This window comes from Pectinophora gossypiella, chromosome 7 (genome assembly GCF_024362695.1).
Source record: "Pectinophora gossypiella chromosome 7, ilPecGoss1.1, whole genome shotgun sequence".
Taxonomy (NCBI): Eukaryota; Metazoa; Arthropoda; class Insecta; order Lepidoptera; family Gelechiidae; genus Pectinophora; species Pectinophora gossypiella.
Window position 1 is genome coordinate 6,167,912 of NC_065410.1, and position 16,087 is coordinate 6,183,998.

At 38.7% G+C, this 16,087-nt stretch overlaps 2 protein-coding genes across 4 annotated transcripts in view; one reads left to right on the top strand and one right to left on the bottom strand.

Moving 5' to 3' along the window:
* Positions 1-16,087, bottom strand: part of LOC126368574 ((11Z)-hexadec-11-enoyl-CoA conjugase-like) — a 293,092-nt gene that overhangs the window by 244,942 nt on the left and 32,063 nt on the right. The window lies entirely within an intron of this gene.
* On the top strand, positions 1,042-15,049 carry LOC126368581 (acyl-CoA Delta-9 desaturase-like). Of its 3 annotated transcripts, none has more exons than XM_050012639.1 (5): positions 1,042-1,306; positions 4,611-4,819; positions 7,022-7,152; positions 13,066-13,271; positions 14,047-15,049. In XM_050012639.1, exons 2-5 carry the CDS (start codon positions 4,615-4,617, stop codon positions 14,549-14,551), a joined length of 1,047 nt encoding a protein of 348 aa, XP_049868596.1. In that variant the 5' UTR covers positions 1,042-1,306; positions 4,611-4,614; the 3' UTR covers positions 14,552-15,049. The 3 variants fall into 3 exon arrangements, with proteins under 3 accessions (XP_049868596.1, XP_049868598.1, XP_049868597.1); XM_050012641.1 differs by having other exon boundaries at positions 1,042-1,229; XM_050012640.1 differs by lacking the exon at positions 1,042-1,306 and adding an exon at positions 4,185-4,408.

Here is a 16,087-nt window from a genome sequence, read left to right on the forward strand (position 1 = left end):
TCTTAGGCTTCGTCAATACCTTCGAGCAAGTCTGGCGCCAAGAGCAAACCTATCAAAGGTAAAAAAAGAGTACAAAAATCAGAGACCACAACGTACGAACGTCAATTTAATACTTTTCATATGTGCTGTCTTCGTACGAGTAACATCTTACGTATCACCTTTGCCGTTTTGAGAAATTGTCGTAATTTAGCACCAAGGTCTAGGACGATAGAGTTACAGGCAAGAGGGTTGTTGAGATTGCACAACTTCCTAGTTTCATCGCTCTGCTTAAAATGAGGTGCATCGGATGGATCTTTCCACTCCCGTTTGCCTAGGCGTCTCTTATTAGAAGAAGTAGCTAAGTACTAAAATACCATTAACATTATTTCTATAGAAGACCATTGTTATGTTTCAGAGATTGTACCAAACGTTACATGACTGCCATTAAGATCGACCATAGTGGCACGAAGATGTTCGCCAAGGATAATGGCAAAAATGCGTAAACGAGAAAATGCACGACGATGCTTTGATCAGGTTTTGGAGGATAAAATATGGAGACATCAGAACGGGCCAATTCCTTCCATCGATTTTTTTCCTGCCGAGAGTACGGTAGACCTTGCCGCTCCTGTATCGACCTAGTTATGACCAAAAATGCCTTGCAGACACTGCTTAATCGTCTTCACTTTCAATTTACTTTAAAACACTATGCCTCCCTTAAAATAGTGTCTTTAAATATTTTTTTTTCTTATTTTTCTTTCTGTCTTTAAATTTGTTTTGATAAATTCATAATAACATACACCCACTGGCAGGTTGCGGTGCTACTTTTTAAAGAATCAACCCTATTAGATTTTAGCACGTAAATACCTATTTATGAGTTTTATAAATATTTATGTGTTTTTTTACCTACTGACCGACCCTTTTTGATATGCGAGTTATTATCAGGGCCAAATCTATGAAGCTGATGGAATATCCGTATAGAACGGCAACTCTCGCTCCCCACCAGCGGCTGAGATATGAGTAGGTTTACCCCCCCTCGAACCTAGTTTAGACTTTAATCGTATTGCGTTAGACGTCACACACACAGATGCGAGTGTACGATAACGTCATTGTGTGGTGTCTGTATAAAACGAGGTTGTATGAAGTGTGTTGTGTGAGCTGTTGGTGTACTTTTTTTATAAATAAATAAATGATGTGTCCGGGGTGTGCTCGAGGGTCTGCAGCGCTATGGGAGCTCCAACAGTCTCTTGAAGGTATTGCTGTACTGGACGCGCAAGGCGCTGGCGGCTTAGAGGAAGGGTTGTGGGCCCGTGGAGGTTTTTGTAATTAGGTGTGTTTTTCTAAGTAGGTACCTAATTCATGTTCTTTAATTGTGTAAGTGAATGTATTGTATTGTCGTGGTTTGTTCAAAATAAAGGTTTTTTATTATTGTTATTGTTAGGAATACATAAATAAAATGTTATTTCAACTATTTTGTAACTTAAAATTCAAAATACTTGCCTAGATTCATCCCTGGCTTTGTATTTACAGAAAATCGTGTTTATCTACTAAATTATTTTAGGTATAAATTTAAAATTCATTAATTATCAATTTTGCGTACATATTTAACATTCATAGGTGTATTCGCATGACCGTCCAGCGGTAGGGTTGACAAAATGAATCATCATCACCAGCCCATTAACGTCCCCACTGTTGGGGCACGGGCCTTCCCTATGGATGGATATGGAGATCGGGCCTTAAACCATCACGCGGGCCCAGTGCGGATTGATGGTTATTAACGACTGCTAATGCAGCCGGGACCAACGGCTTAACGTGCCTTCCGAAGCACGGAGGAGCTCGATGTGAAAACTTTTTTTTTGTGGTCACCCATCCTAAAAATGAATAATAAAATATAATCATTTTATTGATGTAGTAAACTGACTTAGTTTCGAACCTCATTTTGGTATGTATAATGCTGCATCCATGTTACCCTGGAAACCTTGTATTAACATTTTACCGAAGACTTGACAGATACCAAGAAAAGTAAATATAACCAAGGCCCACATCACCCCCAAAGAATGTAAGACCGCACATGTTGCCTGGCGAAGCCTTAGGTGTGAAGGGTCTTTAATAATATAAACAGCCTCTATACGTCCCACTGCTGGGCATAGGCCTGCCCTCAATCAACCGGAGGGAGTATGGAGCGTACTCCACCACGCTGCTCCACTGCGGGTTATATATATATATATATATATATATATATATATATATATATATATATATATATATATATTCTTTGTCTGAGTGTATAGTCTATTATTTATTAAGTATATAAAGTATTTAATATATATTATAAACTTTAGTTTACTTTTGGGTACTTATATCTTGTTGCACCATCCCGCATCCAAGTTTGGTAAATATTTGTTTCCTGGTAGTGGTTGCCTGAAAAAAATTGTACCGCATTCATGTGTTATGCCTGATTGCTGAAATTTAATTCTGTGCAATAAAGTATATTTGATTTGAATATAATAATTATTATAATAGGTAAATAGGTATTGCAGTAGGTATTTCTCATGTGTAATACGACTTTTAATAGACTACTTTTATGGCCAAAGAAATTAAAAACACTTGGTTCTCATCCGGTGTATTTACGACAACATGCCTTAAGACGCCAAAGGGCATTATCTGACAGGATTGTGTGGGAGAAAGCCTTTTCACAAATATTTCAGAGCAATTTAGGCAAACGCTGGGTTGGGCGTACTTCAAGCTTGAAAGCAACTACCAAAATCTGATTCTCAGCTGATATTACCTAATAAGTAATGCCAGACAATATTACAAAACAAAAATTGGATCTTGACAAATTGGACCGAATTAAAGGTGGAACTACTTATAATCAGCAATAGATCCGACCTTTCATTCGGTTTTTGCTATTATGAGTAAGTAATTGATAATAATGTGTCATACATACATGTGATATTTACTATCAATATCACGTTTTTACAGATAAATTCTTGATGACCGGCGTTGAATCCCACAGGCTATTATTTATTCAAACAAAATATCTGTCTGTAAATTATATAGGAGTTATTTTTAATAGAAATTGATACTTTCAATTCGATGCTCATAAATATTTTAAGAATATATAATTTTTAATTTTGGTTATTGTATTTGTTTGCTTATATTAAATTAAATATTCAAATAGGAAATGTAATATTATGTAGGTAAGATAATATAACAATATGTCACAAAAACAAGCTTAAAAACTAGTCATTAAATAACCCGCCCCTCACTGTTCCCGGAGCAAAGGTGCCCACAACACTAGCCGCATTACCGCGTTGAATGGCAATGGCCAGCCTTTGGACCAGGAACGAGCCGGAGCGGGAGTCACCTGTTTTCTCCCTGAGCCTGAGACCCAATTCTGACACAAAGATTTTGGTTATGTTCAAGAATATACAAACCAATAAATACCTAGCTGAATAAATAAAATTATATACTTACGTAGTTATATTTTATTACGCAGCCCTACTTTCTATGAGCTACTCAAGGCTCACATCAGTGACGACCAAGTTAATTATAATTAGGCCTGTGCGCTGTACGGATATATTTTAGACAGCGGTGACATCTGATATTAAAATCTACAAAATAACATCTACTAGCGTTATCCCGTTATTCACCTAACCCAACGTGAAGATTTGACATGCCTATTTTTTTACAGAAGCGACTGCCTGTCTTACCTTCCAACTCGCGAAAGGAAAACCAGCCCAATACAGGATAGGTCACATCTCCTCGAAACGTATTTCGTAAACAAATTCGAAAATTGTTAAGTTTAGGCTTGTGCTGGGATTCAAACTTAGGACCTCACAGTGCGAGTCAAGCGTTCTTCCAATTTTGCTACCATGCCTCATACCTACAAAACGTCGGCACAAAAATACTGCGGTTGACACGAGAAGCTATAGAGGTGCATCAGAACTGGGATACTTATACTGGGATACCATTAGATGGCACTTGGTATCGGTAAGAGAACCAGTTGGCAGCACGGCATCAGGAGCGCAAATCACCAGTTGTGATAGCTTTAAAGATAAAAGCATGCACCTTTCTCCCAGCCTGTGATTAGCTGAATATCTTCCGACCGCCAAATTTACAATTAGGTAAAAAAAGGCTGAAAGTTCGAAGGCACGGCGGCGGCGCGCGGCGTCGCGTTCAAAATAACGGCAGCGACAGCGCACAGGACTAATTATAATATAAACAGTAGTATTTATTAGAGAGTTGTAGAAATAAAAATACAATCAAAAAGTTAGTTAGCCGAAAAAAGGTTTACAGTATCATATAAATAAGCAAGTGAAGTAACCTGGTATTAAGTATTTATTTGGATGCTCCCAAATAATCATTCAAAGTGAAAAATAAATTACATGATAATTAAATAATCATTTTATTTATCCACGCAGCCTAGTTGGTATGATTTTTCGATAATATTTAGCCAATAAAGTAAAAAAATATTGTTAATGATGTTTTAAAATGTTTTTTATCTTCCCTATAAGTACTTACTTACTATATTTTTTTTACCAACTTTTAATTATTTATTTCCTATTAAAATTATATTTCGATCATTTTCTGTTAATTTATATCATTCATTTATTTGTGTATAATGCCTACAGAAACATGTCGCCACAAATGGAAGCGTCTTGGGCACTTTATGAGTCAGACATAGCCGGGGGTAAGATTCCCGTGGTCCCTGCATCCGCCAAGATAAGGGAATGGCACATCGTATGGAAAAACGTTATCATATACACATTGTTACATATCGCCGCAGTATATGGAGGCTACCTATTTTTCTTTGAAGCTAAATGGGCTACTTGTGCATTTGGTAAGTTAAGATATATTTTTTTTTATTCACATTATCATTATTATAACCATGCAATCAATAATCTCTTGCCTTTCAACTGTTTTAAGACAGTCATCATCATCAGCCCTTAACGTCCCCACTGCTGGGGCACGGGCCTTCCCTATGGATGGATAGGGAGATCGGGCCTTAAACCATCACGCGGGCCCAGTGCGGATTGATGGTTATTGACGACTGCTAATGCAGCCGGGACCAACGGCTTAACGTCCCTTCCGAAGCATGGAGGAGCTCGAGATGAAAGCTTTTTTTTGTGGTCACCCATCCTATGACGGGCCTTTGCGAAAGTTGCTTAACTTCAACAATCGCAAGCCGAGCGCGTTTACCGCTGCGCCACCGAGCTCCCTATTTATTTATGTACAAAATTCGAGTCTAGTGTGTCCTACTCTATCTCAGACAGCCTATGAAGTAATTTCAATGAAAATCTCCCTTTCTAGGTTTTGCATATAATAAGTTCGCGCGCCTTGATTTGTAGAGATTCTGCTATTTTTTTTGTTTACTTCTGCCCTGTAAAATATAAATTAAAAAAAGAGTCTAATATGTATACGTAAAACATGTTTTGTCTATTTTTTTAATTATTATTTTGCGTTCTTTTCCTCTCAAGGTAAGAAATACGTAGAATTAACCTTGCTCTTTTGAACTGTACTATGCTAATAGTTTATAAATATTTAACAATAGGTTTCAATTACCTCTAAGTGAGGAGCTCGGTGGCGTAGCGGTAAACGCGCTCGGTCTGCGATTGTTGAAGTTAAGCAACTTTCGCAAACGCTGGTCATAGGATGGGTGACCACAAAAAAAAAGTTATCATCTCGAGCTCCTCCATGCTTCGGAAGGCACGTTAAGCGGTTGGTCCCGGCTGCATTAACAGTTGTTAATAACCACTAATCCGCACTGGGCCTTCGTGGTGTTTTAATGCCCTTTCTCCCTATCCATCCATAGGGAAGGCCCGTGCCCCAGCAGTGGGGACGTTAATGGGCTGGTGATGATGATGATGATGACCTCTAAGTACTCTCATAACATACATAAATACATAAACCACTGCTGAGCACAGGCCTCCCCTCAATCAACCGGAAGGGGTATGGAGCATACTCCACCACGCTGCTCCACTGCGGGTTGGTGGAGGTACTTGAGCTAGTAGCCCGGGACCAGCGGCTTCGCGTGCTTTCCGAAGCAAGAAATCATCTTACTTTTTCGGACAATCAGGTGATTCAAGCCTGCAATGTCCTTATCAAACAAATGAAAGTCTCACAAAGTGATTTCGATAATGTCCCCATCGGGAATCGAACCCGGACCTCCAGATCGTAAGCCCAACGCTCGAACCACTAGACCACGGAGGCTGTTCTCTCATAAACTTTTGGTCAAGGGAAATCGAGCGAATGATAACGTCATTTTTTATTCTAGAAAATAAACTGTATACACCAATCTATACAGGGCTGACCATTACCTACGTACTCCTTGTTTATTTGAGGTATTATGTAGAAGCTTCAAGGCCAAGGTTATAAACGTATAAACATTTCAGAGACGATACAATAGCAACAATTTGTAGCCGACTTTCAAATAAAATCTATATCTACTTATATAATCGTGGTGGCCGAGTTAGTAGACTCTCATTTTGAGGTCGCCGGTTCGAATCCTAACATAGGCCTAAACCAATGATTTTCGAATTTGTTTTCGAAATTACGTTTGGATCCTAAATGATTATCACGTGCTCAGCGATGAAGGAAAACGTCGTGAGGAAAACCACATTCCCGAGAAATGCATTTCGGAAGTATGTGCTAACCGAACCTAACCTAACCTATATTGGCCTGATTTTCCCTGCGTGGGTTCCAACATTCCTACCTTCCAAAGTCAGACAGGCAGTGGCTTCTGTAAAAAACCGGACCTGTGAAACCTTCAGGTTAGGTAAGCAGACCTCTTGAAAAACGGGATAACGCTAGGGAGATGATGGTGATGTTCTACTTACTCGTAAATATCTTTTTATATTAATATAGGAACGAAAGGTCGCCGATTTACTAACTCACTCATCTGCATGAAATCTCAGAAACTATAAAAAAACTTCTATAATTTTAATAATAGGGTTTCACGCGCATGAAGTATCTAATAAGCATACTTTATACACTTCTTTGTTTTCTTTCACTGATTTTAATGCGTATACTTTTTTGTTTCCAGCGTACATGCTCTACATAATGTCTGGACTGGGCATCACTGCTGGAGTACACAGGCTATGGAGTCACAAGGCCTACAAAGCTAACCTGCCTCTCCGAGTGATACTCGCACTATTCAACACTATTGCTTTCCAAGTAAGTGACGTCGGATTCCTTAAAAACACTCATTTCCTAGTTATAAAATTAAAAAAAAAAATAAGCAAGTAAGGTTCAGTACAGTGTCAGCTTCTCGGAAAACAGCAAATAACTGCTAACTGGAAAAGAACTTAAGCCGCTAATGACCAGTCAATTCATTTTTGATGCTGTAAATAGTTGTTTGTCACTCTCAAAGGATCACTAAACTTTTTTTGAAGGAATCCGGAATTGTGTTGAAAATACTTCAGTCTTGCAGTATAACTACTGACCGAGTCGAAGTAACTCGTGTATTTACATCACTTAATAAATTCCACCTTCGTAAAGTCACTTCGACTCATCATCATCAATTTAAGAGCCACGCTCTTGTCGGTGCAGCATTTCTGTAAAATACTCTCCATGCTACTTTTTAGGGAAAAATAGGGCAGTGGTTTCCCTCTTGCCTTCCGCCCCGCAGTACTCTGTCTGACGCGAGTGGGATGGCGCCCAGAGTAGTCTATTACAAAGCCATACTAGGACTCCTGTCCTCTGCCTCTGAATAGTACTGACAGTTACTGCTGCCCTCTGTCAGGTTCCAGGTTACAGTCCCTGTGACATGCCCCTTCCGTCCTGCATTGCCGTACCGATGGCTCCCATCTCCGCCTCTGCAGCCGTTGAGGTCTTCACCCGTATCCCTGGGCAAGGGTTCTACGTTATACCCCGTAGGTCTGGGTCCCTATTCGAACTCAGCCACCATCTTACTCCGGCCTACTGAAGTAAGAGGCGCCCACCCCCGCGGCAAGGACGCGGGACGCGGGACGCGGGACTTCGACTGCGGATCATAAAATAATTAACCTTTGTGAATTTCAAGTAAAAGGAGAACCATGTAAATCCTCTCTTTCCGACGAGAGACAACAATCACCCTTATTAAATAAGTGGGCAATGGGGGCCTTTCTAGGCTACGTTCCCCAAAAATAATAATACATAAATGGCGCTGTCCAGGTGTAACGTGATAATTACCTATTTACTCCCGAGTAACCAACTATTTTCTCACTAATCGGGTACTTATATAATTGTTCAAAAATACAATGTAATGGCAAAAGCATATTGAAACACAATTGTTGCTTAATATATGGATCACATTATGTATAGAATTATATTGCTTCTCTTTATTTTGATCAGAATAATAATGGGTGGAACAGCCTCCGTGGTCTAGTGGTTAGAGCGTTAGGCTCACGATCTGGAGGTCCGGGTTCGATTCCCGATGGGGACATTGTCGAAATCACTTTGTGAGACTGTCCTTTGTTTGGTAAGGACTTTTCAGGCTTGAATCACCTGATTGTCCGAAAAAGTAAGATGGTTCCGTGCTTCGGAGGGCACGTTAAGCCGTTGGTCCCGGCTATTAGCCGTAAAAACACCTCCACCAACCCGCATTGGAGCAGCGTGGTGGAGTATGCTCCGTACCCCCTCCGGTTGGTTGAGGGGAGGCCTGTGCCCAACAGTGGGACGTATATAGGCCGTTTATGTATGTTATGTATGCATAAAATGTCTGTTATCCGTGGTAAATATTTACAGTGTCAGTGTGTCAATGTTTTTGAAGGACGTAGCCTGAAAAGTCTCTCATTATAAGCTAATGTAGCCGCAGCCAATAACATTTGATATTACAATTTATCAAGGCGTTCGTAAGACAATGTATAAGACAATAACTAGCAGGGTTACTGTTATAAAAAATGGTATAATGTTTATAACAAATAGTCAACTTATCCATATCTGTTAATCAGCATATTGTTCTTTTTTGAATAAATAAAAAATATGGGTTATCACCATCACTATTTTACGTGTAGCATTCTCCGTGCTACTTTTTTGGGAAAAATAGGGCAGTGTTTCCTCTTGCCTTCCGCCCCGCAGTACTGTGTCTGACGCGAAGGGGATGGCTCCCAGAGTAGTCTATTTCAAAGCCGTACTAGGACTCCTGTCCTCCGCCTCTGAATAGCACTGACAGTTACTGTTGCTCTCTGTCAGGTTCCAGGTTACAGTCCTGTGACGCGTCCCTACCGTCCTGTATTTCCGCACCAATGGCTCCTATCTCCGCATCTGAAACCGTTGAGGTCGTCACCCGTATCCCTGGTCAAGCGTTCTAAATTATATCCCGTAGGTCTGTGTACTTATTACTTACTTACTTCAACATTTAATTAAAGATTCTGTATACAGAAACATACACTTTATAGGTATCTTAAAATGTGGTTTCACCTTATATGTATAACAGTACCTAAATCGCAATTCGTGACATTCCGCAACCCTTATTCAACTACGGCACACGAATATCATCAGATAGTGTATTTTTTTATTCTTAGTTTTATAAGAAAAGTAAAGAAGAATTGCCGTACCGAAAAAAAAATATAAAAAATATAGGTATCATACCGTAACGAAAAACAGTTATATTTATAAACATAAACAAAGTATGTATCCGTTGCATGTACATAATATTTCCAAAGATAACAAAGTAGACACGTGATGTGACATGTGTCCGTCACCCATGCTTTGTTGACGTGTCTCGAAGCACGCAATCTGGTGACCTATCCTAGATAATCTCCACAGTTTCACAATTTACATAGTATCTGGAACTTTCCTTCAATTTCAGCTACGAATTTACACTAGCCTGCAAAATTAAGTAGGTACTACACTTTTAAATTTAAAAATAGAAATAAAATAAAAATAACGTATTGTAGATAATTTTATCAGCTTTTTTGTAACGATTAAACTAAACGTTAGCAAACTCTTAGGACAAATTAACTTACGACCACGGGTATCTTCTAAATTTAAGGAACATTTGTCTCACTAATCATGTAATCAATTCAACGTAATTATCGAGGAAATGCAAGTAAAAGCTAGTAATATGTACATATTTGAAATGTGCAAATTAAACCCTTTCTTTTGATACCTAACACACTACCATTAGAAAAATTTTTATCGTCGTAGTTTATATCCTCTAGAGGGCGCCATATTGAATTTAGATTGACGTCACATAGCCTATAACCACCGGACAATCAAGAAGCTTCTTATGACACCTCATTTATTAAATTCTGACAGGTGACGTAGAAGTTTATGTTGGAACAGACGTGCCATAACCCTCCTTACACATAACCCTCCTTTTTGCTTCGCCGAAGTCGGGCAAAAATATCCAATGTAAATCAGTGGCAAAAAACGCAATTAACATTTTTATAAGCATGTTTTACACGGTTATTTAATTTATAATAACTGGTATGCCTCCTCGAGCGTCAGAACCCAAGTGTACTAGTGCCGAGAAGACCGTTAAATTGTTTCCATTTTTTATAGTTTAGAAAAATGTAGTACCTACATAATGCAAGTCAGTGTAGTTGAGGTGTTGTGCTGCTCATTGAATATCATCATCATCATCACCAGCCCATTAACGTCCCCACTGCTGGGGCACGGGCCTTCCCTATGGATGGATAGGGAGATCACGCGGGCCCAGTGCGGATGATGGTTATTAACGAATGCTAATGTAGCCGGGACCAACGGCTTAACGAGCCATTGAATATCATCTTTCTTTAATCCATTTTTTCCTCCAGCACCGCTAATATTGCTATGCTCGTGGCTCCAAACATCCAAAAAAAGTCACAAACAGTGAAGATACTATATAATAGCGCGCGTTACGAGTGAAAAGGAATGACGATGCTTTCAATCAATCAATCAATAATACTTTATTGCACAACAACATATATAAAGGACATAAACATACGAATAAAACATAAGCACAATAGGCGGCCTTATTGCTAAACAGCAATTTCTGCCAGGCAACCTTAGGGTGAAAGAAGATTATTCATTGGAGCACGAGCTGGTGCAATAAACGTATAATGATACCAACATAACAAAAAAAGAATAATAAATATTATATACTTATCTAAAGAAATAATATAAATGTATATATATATGTGTTTATATATATATATATATATATATATATATGTATATATATTATAATATATATAAACATACACACATATATACACGCATACATACAAATAGCCTATACAATATAATACATATAAGGAGAATAAGAAAACCACTTTCACTCACTTTTATAGCATTTTGAGCTTTTGTGGCTTATGAGACAAAATATTTCCGTTTGAGTGATAAGGTTTTCTTGCCGACAAAATGTACTAAAGCTACAAGTTATCTCTTGTTGGTTGTCAAGACTATCTAATTGTGATGACATTTAGGGTTCAATCAAAGATCATAATTGTATTGACGCATAATATTAACTACATACGTCAGTAGATCAACTACTGATAAGTAATTAATTATTTTCAGTTCCATACTTTTGCGATGGAAAATTGCACTTGATATCAACTGTGAGTCATGGTCGGATTCATCCATCAGTTTTCGCTACGATGCCACTAACATCCTGTATGTAAGAATGCACAACAGACGGCATTAAAATATCGTGGGCGGTCAGGCAACTTTTAGGTACAGGACTAAAGTACCTATTCAAATATATAGAACCTACTAAGGCTTAAAAATAATAATAAAAAAACTGTCTATCGTAAAAGCAATTCACCAATCTACGTAGAATATTTTCTCAGCCAGAATGTCGTGGCTACTTTACGTAACGTAGCCTATATTATTCCTTAAATATCTAACATGTCTTAAAATGACTTTAAATTTATTATTTTAAAGACTTTAAGTAATATTCCAAGACATTTAAGAAAGATCCCTATATTGCGCCCGGTAATGTTGAATAGATTCACATTCTTAATATGTGTTAATATAAAAAATCTACGTAAGTAAGTGAATGTGGAAAATGTGAGTATCATAAAATAGCCTATATTCTTCGTTATGATATAAAATTTGTATAAGATAGATTGAAGAATTCCGCATGGACAGGAGGAGGACCCGGTAGGCCTGGGCTTGACAAGAGCTGAGGGTTCAAGTCCCGTTCGAGTCAGATTTATTTTCGATTTAAAATTTCTCTTTGTGAATTTCCCTGAGCACGGGCAGTGATGAAAAAACAAAAATATTTGTTGTGTAGTTAGGTAGGTACTGTAAACAGCCTAATGGCTGCACGAAAGCAATTTCATTATGGACTCTGTAGGCGGTAACGCCCGCAATTTATCTCAACTAATTAAATACACCCTACGGAAGGACGAATACGACCTTGCACCATGAGTGTATAGAAAATGTTTAAGAAATATATTAAAAAAATATATGAATACATATATTATATAATTGCACATGTACCTATTGTAACAAAGTAAGATAAGTACTTTAATAAGTATCATATATATTTTGTTTTTGTGTATAAAATTAAATTTTTTATCTGACATTGATTAAGTTATTATTGTATGTCAATACAAATATAATATATTATAGGTACTTACAACACAACATATTTTAGCAACATTTCGCCACAACTACCTACTCAAATGCGAATAATTAAAGTTCGGATTAATTTGCTCTAAATTAGTATTTATGCATAACACCCAAAATAGTTATATATTCATTATTAAAGTAAAATATATGGACGTATAGTTCAGGTCCTGCCGTCTGTCTACCTGAAATATCCAATTCATGTGTTTTTAGTGTGAGGAGCTCGGTGGCGCAGCGGTAAACGCGCTCGGTCTGCGATTGTTGAAGTTAAGCAACTTTCGCAAAGGCCGGTCATAGGATGGGTGACCACAAAAAAAAAGTTTTCATCTCGAGCTCCTCCATGCTTCGGAAGGCACGTTAAGCCGTTGGTCCCGGCTGCATTAGCAGTCGTTAATAACCATCAATCCGCACTGGGCCCGCGTGGTGGTTTAAGGCCCGATCTCCCTATCCATCCATAGGGAAGGCCCGTGCCCCAACAGTGGGGACGTTAATGGGCTGATGATGACGATGGTACTTTTCAACAAAAAATATTCCTTTATTAATTTGCAGGATGCAGTTCTACACTGGGCTCGCGACCACCGCATGCATCACAAGTACTCGGAGACAGACGCTGACCCTCACAATGCCACGCGTGGGTTCTTCTTCTCCCACGTCGGATGGCTGATGGTCAAGAAACATCCAGAGATCAAGGCTAAAGCTCACACTATCGATATAAGTGACTTATTAGCTGATCCCGTCCTTACTTTTCAGAAAAAGTAAGTATTCTTAAAGCTTTGCCTCTACGAGTATGTGCACACATGCTTTTCGGGAGGAAAGCGTTGGTGGGGACCAAACATGGCTAGTCAAATATCTCGGAGTAGTCTTAGATAGACGTCTAACATTCAATTTCACTTACCAAGTAATTCTTATCTTATCTTATCTAGCCTAAAGTGTCCCACTGCTGGGCAAAGGCCTCCCTCCATTTCTTCCAGGACTCTCTCCCCAGTGCTTACTAAGTAATTAACATCAAATAAAACTACAAAACAGCATCCGTGGTCTAGTAGTTAGGGCGTAAGGCTCACGATCTGGAGGTCCGGGTTCGATTCCCGATGGGGACATTGTCGAAATCACTTTATGAGACTGTCCTTTGTTTGGTAAGGACTTTTCAGGCTTAAATCACCTGATTGTCCGAAAAAGTAAGATGATTCCGTGCTTTGGTGGGCACGTTAAGCCGTTGGTCCTGGCTATTAGCCGTAAAAACACCTCCACCAACCCGCATTGGAGCGGCGTGGTGGAGTATGCTCCATACCCCCTCCGGTAGATTGAGGGGAGGCCTGTGCCCAGCAGTGGGATGTATTATAGGCTGATTATGTATGTAAAATTATAAAAAAATATTAAAAAGAATAAAACGAGATTTACGTCCTTTGTAAAATCGTATGGAAAACTCGTCCACTCATTTTTTTTATTAATGTTAAGTGAACCCCTGACGACTTACCTACATGCAATTTTTTTTTTGGTTAACAACTAAAGCAATGACTTCTTTTTGACCAGGTACTACTTCATCCTAATGCCTCTGTGCTGCTTCATCCTCCCAACCATCATACCGACTCTGTGGGGCGAGTCTATCTGGAATGGATTCTTCGTTGCCGCCATCTTCCGCTTCATATACGTCCTTAACGTCACCTGGCTCGTCAACTCTGCTGCTCATATGTTCGGCAGCAAACCTTACGACAAGAACATCAAACCAGTGGAAAACAAAACCTTATCTGTACTCGTTTTAGGTGAAGGTTTCCACAACTTCCACCACACTTTCCCCTGGGATTACAAGTCATCTGAATTGGGGGATTATTCACTGAATTTTACAAATTTGTTTTTGGATATCATGACCAGTATCGGATGGGCTTATGATTTAAAGAGTGTGTCACGAGAAGCGATAAGAAATCGAGTAAAGAGGACAGGAGATGGTAGCCATGACGTATGGGGATGGGATGATAAGGATGTACCTACTGAACACAAGGAGATGACTACAATTATAAACCCTTCCAAGATTGAATGAACTAAGCAAACAAATCGACTTCAAAAGTGTATACTGTGAATAAATGTAAAATTTAGAACCTACGGATTTTGATAAAGTAATATATGGTGCCGTGGCCAGTGCAGTAAATAAAAAAAAGTAAAAATTATTTATTTACCAAATAGGTAAATAGGTCGCAGGCTCAGGGAAAAAACGGGTGACTCCCGCTCCGGTTCGTTCTTGGAACAAAGGTTGGCCATTGCTATTCAGCGTAATGCGGCGAGCGTTATGTGCATCTTTGCTCCGGGAACGGTCAGGGGCGGGTTATTTATGGACTAAGATTTTTTTAATAATTTTATTGATAAATTGTATATCTAGTATTAAGATTTCAATGAGATAATAACATAATGTTGAGATACTCCAAATAAAGTAAAATTAACACAAGTTAATAGCGGGCCCTGCACTAGGGTTTCCCCTGTATCGCAGTAGCCCTATGTGCAATGTTGTGATTTCATCCATAGATGGTTAAGTTATGCTAGAAGTTACCTGTAAATGTTTATTAAAGATTGATTAATGATGAGACTTTATTTTTATTTTATGGACCACGAAGACCGTTTCTACATTAATTAATAGTACTTACACATAACGAAAAAACGCCACACGCTTTTTGAATTAATCATAAAATCAACGTATATGTTCTGTGGAATTAATTATTCCATACAAAATAAGTGACAAGCTTACTAACTAGTAGGTACTCACGTAGTAATCATAATCCTAAGAAAAGCGTGTTAAAAATAAATAATGATTGAAGATATTTTTGTATGAATTTTTTGGTTTCCGTTCCCATTGTGACATGGAAATATTAGTAGATACAACAACCTACGTGATCCAGTGGTTGAGCGTTGGACTCACAATCAGGAGGCCCCGGTTTCGATTTCCGGTGGGGAGATAGCACAAAAATCACTTTGTAATCCCTAGTTTGGTTAGGGCATTACAGGCTAATCACCTGATTGTCCAAAAGTAAGATGATCCGTGCTTCGAAAGACACGTTAAGCCGTTGATCCCAGTTGCTATTTACTGATGTAAGTGAGTAATCATTACATGAGCCATGTCAGGGGCCTTTGGCGGCTCAGTCCAACCCTGGCACCAGGGTTGATGAGGCTGGTATTCCACCTCACAACCCATATGATAAGAAGAAGTAGATATTTAATGAATATCTTCATCTCTCTCTGCCGTATTTCAAGTGACGAAGGGTTGTTAGGCAATGGAACTACTGGTTTGCCTCATTTCCTGCTTAATGTCTGTAGGCAAGAATGATCTGCGCTCAAAACAAAAAACTTTGTCATGATCCTTTTGATATAAGTAGGTTCTAATAAAGGGTCTTTTAACTACTAATTGTTTCAAAATCAAGTAATGTCAGAATTTGAATTGGTTATCGACAGAGGTTAGTGTAATTACATTTTTTTACCTGGATTTTTATTCTACGATTTAATTCTATCATCCCTTTTCCATATTCGGGTGGCAACACGTGGGCTGGGATCCCTATGTCATTAATATCCCAGCTCCTACAAAGCGTTT